General features: G+C 41.6%; 1 protein-coding gene across 1 annotated transcript in view; it reads right to left on the bottom strand.

Annotated features, from left to right (window-relative positions):
* LOC103923628 (selenoprotein O) overlaps positions 1-6,177 on the bottom strand; it is a 12,408-nt gene extending 6,231 nt beyond the window's left edge. Inside the window, exons 1-4 of the mRNA XM_009332015.1 lie at positions 5,978-6,177; positions 4,845-5,025; positions 942-1,072; positions 268-548 (exon numbers count right to left, since the gene is read on the bottom strand). Of these exons, the coding sequence (XP_009330290.1) occupies positions 268-548; positions 942-1,072; positions 4,845-5,025; positions 5,978-6,120 (736 nt within the window). The 5' untranslated portion in view covers positions 6,121-6,177. The remainder of the gene's footprint in view (positions 1-267; positions 549-941; positions 1,073-4,844; positions 5,026-5,977) is intronic.
* Positions 6,178-7,539: the final 1,362 nt, after the last annotated feature.

Raw genomic sequence — 7,539 nt, 5'->3', positions numbered from 1 at the left:
GTCAGCAGTACAGGTCACCACCCTGAAGAGGCAAATAAACCACTCCCTCAGTGGAGGGTGCAAATATGAGACAGAGGAGCCCTGTATAAGGCAACAACTGCCCCACAGTTCACAAGAAGGTAATTATTTTTCAGCCTTTCCTTCTCTCAGATGACAACGTACTTGCGCAAGGCTGCTTTCTTGTAAGGTCGAGACAAAAACTACATTTTGGTTTGACTAAGATACTGATGGGCTATTAAATAATAACCCGCTGTGCTCCTCACCGACCTGTGAGATGCATGGTTTCAAGGAGTTCAGACACCAGCTTACTATCTTCCTCTAATTCCAGCTGGATTAGGCCTAATTTCTTCCTCATCTTCTGTAAATAATGTTTCTCAAATTCTGCATCATATTCCTCTTCCAGGATGAGTTCGCTTATTTCCAAGGGCAGCTCTGGAACCAGAGCTTCAGCAAGCTTCCCCAGGTTCCACTTGCAAATCTCTGGCTGTTTGTTGTAAGCATAGCGCCCTGTATTATCAGAACCATTGCAAATGTGCTCAGGGTCATATCTACAAATGAAGAAATAGTTAGCATTCTTCTAGTTATCTGGACACCAATACCGTGAGAAGTATTATTTTAGTCTCCTCTAGGGAACTAAAAAATTTGAAAGGGAACACTCCTTCTTGATTCTTTTCCCAAAGCCACCTCATCAGATATTTTCCTGCCTTCTCAAACGCTGAGAAACCCCACAGGCTACAAGAACAGTCTAACAGTTAGAGACGTTGTGAATACAGTTAAAAAGAAGTTGAAAGGAAGAATTACAGGACAACTAGAACTAAATCTACTTTGCCATAACAAAGGTTCATAAATCTACTTTAGAGTTAAAATATTAAGGCCAATCATGAACATCAGGATTGTTCTACATAGCGAATACACATTTCAAATGATTATGCCACACCGACCTGTCCATAAATCCAAAAGGGCCGTAGTCAATGGTTAGTCCAACTATGCTCATATTATCCGTATTCAGCACGCCGTGACAAAACCCCACACATTGCCATTCAGCAACCAGTCTCGCTGTCCGTTTTGTTATCTAAAAGAGAAAATTTTTTTTTCGTTTTTCAACACCGTGTATTTCCAATACATTCATGTATTTCCAAGCATTTCCTAGTCTGAACTGATGTTTCTACAGCTCTGATGGAAGCAGATTCTGGCAGTATGCCATATACACAAATACCTTAAGGACAGCTTGCCTCTCTCCTCCTGTTAGTAACTGCCCTGTTTCTCAGTCTCCCATTTCTGTTTGCCTCCTCTTCTTTCCTTCCATGCTTGACTTGCAAGTCAACTGGACAGCTTTAAAACGTACCGGAGACAGAACGCTGAAATAAGGTAAGCTGTTTGACACCTGACTTGCATACTCTTCTAGTCATTATACAAATACATTCTTTTGCTTACTACTAATTTTAAAGACCCTTTAACTACAGGCAGGAGAAAACATAAGCAAAGTCTAAGAAATAAAATTAACTATATGAAACAAAGCCCAATGTAGTTAGTCTTTTGGTTTACCTGGTATGTAGGAGTGGTTTACAGGAAGGTAAGTGGTTTACACAAAAAATTATTCCCTGCTAACAAGTTTTAGCACCGATAAGCACTTCCCTCAATTTGCAGAGAGTGGAAAAAAGCTATAAGGTTAAGTAAAAATATTCCAAGAATGGCAAGTTTATTTAAATGCAATTCTTCATTGAATGCATGCTTCACCAGAGTTTTCCGTTGCTTAACTGAGAGTTATTGTCGTGGAATCCTTGACTGCAATCACTGCATGTGCCCCATTCTTCAAACAAACAGTGTAGTACTTTAAAATAGTTCTAGTTATTTAATTAAATTAGCCGACCTATCAACTGCAACTAGTTTAGTTGCATAGTTTAATATGCCCTATGAAATCTAAAATTCAGGAAGCTAACCTGGCTTTTAAATAAACCTAGGTATTTCTAAATACTTTACTGAATTGCTGTAAATAAAAATTTTACGTAGCCATTAGCTAAATCTTTTAAATGAAACTATTTTCATAGCTAAAATCACTCAACTTCCCAAATAACTATCAATGTACAGAAATTTAAAGCAACTATTCTCTCCAGGCTGCAGTGTAAGTGTATTTTATTAAGGTCTAAAAAACGATCTAGTTAACAGAGGAAACGTTAGTTTTATGCCTCTGTCTCCAAACCCAAATTTTTCCATTTTCCTTTTTTTACACAGGTGCAGTCAGGTAAGGAAGAAAAATTAGAAAAATCTTGCCCTGGGATAATCCGACAGGTAGTAAAAATCACAAATGACGCTTGGAACAGCACCTTTCGGTTCACCTTGAGATCCCATGCTTCTGCTTTTTACAACATTTTCACGTTAGGTACTTTACCCATTTTTTCCTGAACGCTGCTTCACGGGGCAGTCGGCAGCCAGCTACACGCATCCAAACCCGACTGCTGGCATCCTACAAACTGGTGAGGGAGTCACGCCCTGTACGATGGCTCTGTGCCAGGGAGAGGGCAAAACTTAAAACAACCCTGGCCACCAGGGCTGGGATGAAAGCACGCCAGCGGTAAGGCAATTCATGACTGCTGGATGTCTTTGTATGGACGCATGACACCCTGCCAGCGCTCCCGTAAAAAAGAAATCCCGCTAATGAGAACACCTGAAAGCAATTAAAGCTTGGGCACCACCCAAAGATGGGTACATGGATTAGAGAGAGATGGCTTTGCACTCACTTTGACCTTTATTCTTTTTGATCCCATTTTTCTACTGCTAGCCATACAAGAAAACAAGTATGGTGTATATATAAATAAGAGCACTATCTCGAGGACATGCTCATTTAAACAACACCTACAAATTATCTGAGAAGTACAGATACTGGTGTTTGCCTTCTAGACAGTGCTGTCAAATGCAATCACTTGTACTTTTTTCCTCTATTTCTAGGTGCAAAAAGAAAGATAAAACACGATAGAGTTGAGCTGACAGCACTTCCCCACTATTAAAGAAGATGGATGTGTTTGCCAAATTAGGTAAGGGACTGGGGTGCTTTTCAGGTGGAGAAAGGTGCAGGAAGTCTCCACTAAGGAGGAGAGAAAACATGGCGAGGCAAAGCCAGCACAAGCATGGAGCGCGGACAGGCACAGGCAGGAGGAGCACAACAAACAAACAAAAAATGGAGATGGGGGCAATAAGGAAAGGATGCCAGGATGGGGGGAGGAAGCCAGTTGTAACTGGGCCAGGAAAAACAGCCAAAAGCAGAGAGAGGCAGGACTGGGCGCACACACACACATCCGCAAAGATCCCCAAGTCCCATGACTTTTCTGCCATCAGAAAGTAAACATGCCATCAACTACAGAGCTGGACATGCACATAGCGGGTGACAAGCCACAGTTCTCCTCATCAACTCAAATCATTCAAACGCAAAAGGCCTGCCCAGTGAAGTTAAACTCTTCGGCACCCAGTGGTGGACCAAGCCACAGCTTGCTTTTGAAGAACTAATGCAAGTAACACAGCTTGTGTTAAAGCAAAAAAAAAAAAAAAAAAAGGGCAAAAAGAAGAATCCCCAAACAAAAAACCCCCACAAAATTTAGAGAATGTCAGATTTTAAGCCTGCCTTTTGACCTCTTATTGGTCTGTTAGCAACATGCATCATGTTGCAGCCACTCCCTCAGTCCCTACCAGATCATTTCAGATTTCAAAGCACCACAACTGCTTTTACATAGACCAGTCAAGTGTATTAGACTGCGGTATTTTTTAATTATTCTGTTTACTGGCTAGTTATAACATTCTTACTTGGGTTGTAACATTATTTGAACTTCAGGTGATCCTGAAGTTCGCAGCCTTTATTACAGTTCTCCAGTAATTTCAAACTGGATCCCTTCTGCAAGGGTAGCATTACTACATACTAATCACTAAAACACGAGGAGAAGCATGTTATTCCCTTACCCCAAATTCTTTCTTTGCTCACTGAGACAAAGGAATATAGGAATAGAAATTCGATGTCAAAAATAGCAATACAATATCAACAGTGAGGCAAAAGGTACATTCAGGAGATAAAGTGTAGATACCAATTAATTTAGCTATGTTTTACTTCAAAGAGAAATACAGCAATTCTACATTTACTAATGTTATTGTTCCGATTTTTATTATGGATCTCCAGTAATTGTTAAGGTCTAAATTTATACAGTAATTGAAAACGGATTCAAAATGGCGCTCTCAGAAATCACCCAGCCTCTCCTCTGGGCCACTGCAGAATGACCTGATACTACACCACATCTGAGACATATTTATCTCACCTGATCTTACCATTCCCAAAGTTGGAGGTTTTGCAACTTCCTCAGGCAAGCCCTCGCAGTGCTTGACTGCCTTCAAACATTTCAATTCTAAAGCCTGAAGTTAAAGCGATTTGCAGTCAACATTCCTGTTTATAATTTGGAAAATGAGAGACAGGAAGTGACTCCACGTTCTCAGTATTTTACAAGACGATGCCTTGCAAGTGATGTCTCGGTACCATCAACTCATCATCTGACAGTCAGGGCCGCGATTCCCCCTCGCAGTCTAAGACACTCTCAGCAAATGGAGACAAGCCTTGGAAGGCTCCACCAGAGCAGAGAAATCACAATTTACTATTAAAAAGGTTAAACTGCTTTCATTGGTTTGATCAGTATCGGCATTGCTTTCATTGATAAGCAGTTCTATTAAGAGTGTTTTCTTCAAAGAAAAGAGTAGTTTAGGCAATCAGATGATATAAGGTATTAACCGACTCCAGTCATCTGTGTTTGCAGATGAAGTTCCTAAAGATGACTGCTATGGATTTGTGAAGAGAATCTGATCTTTCTTACCTCTTTGAAGAAAGCAGCATTCCTCTGAATACTGTTGTCTGAATAAGCCTCCTGGATTTCTGGATAGAAAGTGCTGATCACATAATCAAGCATCTGTACTCGAATATCATTTCGGTTAACACTGGGACCCTTGCGTCCTGTGTATTCATCAGTAGGTTTAAAAATTTCAAAAGAACCAAATCTGTTTTAAAATAATAAAAACATGTTTTAGTACTATCTGATACTATTAACTTGATATTACATGTAGTAAAAACATTTACTGTTGTTGCAATAACACCACATCATCTCTTGAGTTTAACACCAATCCTTCAACTGACTGAGAGAAAAGACCCGCGAGATTCCTACGCTGAACCCAGCGAGGCTCAGTGACTCAGCGCAAGGAAGCGCGTACATCCACGTGTAACTAAACTGACGGAACAAGACCCTAGCCAGTACTGAAGACCAGCTCGTTAAAGTTTCTTACAACCACTTCTACAGAAGAATTCTTATCCTGAGTAAATATACAGGAATAGGACTTATTTAAAATACTAGACTGTACATCAAGCATGTAAGATAGATTTTTCCACATATATATATATACATACAGGCACGCACACATAATATGCACATACATATGCATGCACATATTCCTTATGCCTCACCTTCCTCTAATATTCTGTTACCTTGCAAGAAGCAATGCAACTTCCTGAAACTCCTAATGTTTTGTGTGGGAGCAGGAACCTCGTACACTTCTCAGGCAGGGAAAGCGCACCCAAACTTTGACAGTACTACATTAGATAGCTTTGGAATGAAGGGCAGAGCTATAATCCACCGCTACTACCAACACCAAAAAAATCATGTATTCTGTGCAGGCATAAACATGAAAAATCTCTTCTAAGGTCTGCAGAACTTAGTTCTTCTTTCTACCAGGCTAGCATCCTTAGTGTTTATCTGTGTGTGTGCAAAGACACCAGCTCATCCCATCCGCTGGAGAAGAGTGGTGGCTTCCGACAGCCCGGCAAAAGCGTTTCAAGCCTCCAGAACGAGAAATGTGCAAATGGTGCTGTTACGGAAATACACTTACAATGGTGTTTTAAAAGACTGCTGTGCTTGGTTTTAAAAGAATAAAAAAACCCCACAAAATAGGCTTCTACCTTATAAACGTAGAAGCTATTCTCAGAACAACTGTACACCTTTCACTTTTTGGATTCCCATCATAAAATATGTCACGGACAACTTTTGAGTCAGATGTCACACACGTTCCAGCCCTCGTTGTTGGTATTCCTAGGTGAAACATAGCCTCGCTGCACAGAAACTCCCGTATGCTTGACCGCAGGACTTTCCGACCATCAGCTTGCCTGCAACAAGAAGACACGGACAGTTTTCAGGCTACAAAGGCAGGAACTCCTGACTCCCCCTTAGCAGTGGAGAAACAAAAGCCTAGAAGCGACGTGCTCTGTCCACAGCCACACAACAAAGTAGTGGCAGATCTGAGAAGAAAAGCTGGACCTTCAAACTTCTGTTAAAGCTCAATTAGACAGACACAACACGCTTGCAATGAAGACCACACACAACAGAAGAAAACAAACCTTCCAGTTACACATACCCCTTCTAATCATTAACTCTGTGTTGTTTTTATTGATGCAATAGAGTCTTTCAAAAAATTAAAAAAATTTGGACAAGTATAGCTATTTTATTATATGTCATCACTGGTTTCCTCTTAATAAAATAGCTACTGTTATGCATCTTGAAAAATAGTATTATTTTGGATCTTTCCGGGTAAGTAATCTAGAAATGGGGTGTTAAATATAGGCAGGCATGGCAGTTGCATTAAAAAAACACCCCTGAACAGACAGCAAATAGCAAACTAGCTTATTTAATAGATACCAAGTAAACGGAACAGGCGCGGGTGGTTCTCAGCCCACACTCCCAGCACTTCAGAAGCCACAGGCAAGCAGGAGAGCTGCCCAGGGCAGGCCTACAATGCTACCACCGTATCCGGGATTTTCACCGTGATTTCCTTAGCCTTCGCAGACCTGAAGAAGGCCTTCAGAGCACCACAGGTGTGAAACTAAGGTGTTACCAAGCCTGTGCACAGCTGGAACAGAAAATATAGGAAACACAAGTAGGAAAAGTGACCTGAAAGATTTAAAGCAGTGCAGGCTAAACTGACTAATGAAGATATCCATCCCTTGCAGGGATTTGGTCTATATGCCGTTTTTGGGGCTTTTCCACCATTCCCTCCCACAGCCAGGAAGGCTGGAGGAAAGGCACTGCTGGCAGCAGGCAGAAGGACCAGCAGCACAAACCAACCAAATGCCCGTGTTTTAAATACCATTTGCGTGGGCCGTAGGACAACATGGCAGCAAGCGGCCAGGTGGCTGTTACACACTGCTGTCCCCTCCTTCATCACGGTGTGCGCCCTCCTAAAGGGGGAAAAACCTCAGAGGAGGATAACCAGGGACAGAAGTAATGCACCACCTGAAGGAGATGCAATTAGAGTCCTATTTTCCAGAAGAAAATTTTGCCACCTTCTGGTTTGGCATTTAAGCATTACACCTGCTGCAGCGAAGAGTTAAAAAAAAAAAACAACAAAGCAACCACGAGGGCTTCAGAGATGACCTCTGCCTCGGGGATGATCCTCAGCACAGAACCAGCTGGAAAAGCACCTCGCTAAGGCAGTTAGCGGGCAGGGGAGCCTCTCCCCGCACCCGCT

Source organism: Pygoscelis adeliae, unplaced genomic scaffold, assembly GCF_000699105.1.
Source record: "Pygoscelis adeliae isolate BGI_AS28 unplaced genomic scaffold, ASM69910v1 Scaffold49, whole genome shotgun sequence".
In the NCBI taxonomy this organism is placed as follows: domain Eukaryota; kingdom Metazoa; phylum Chordata; class Aves; order Sphenisciformes; family Spheniscidae; genus Pygoscelis; species Pygoscelis adeliae.
This window is presented reverse-complemented; position numbering and strand designations above follow the sequence as displayed.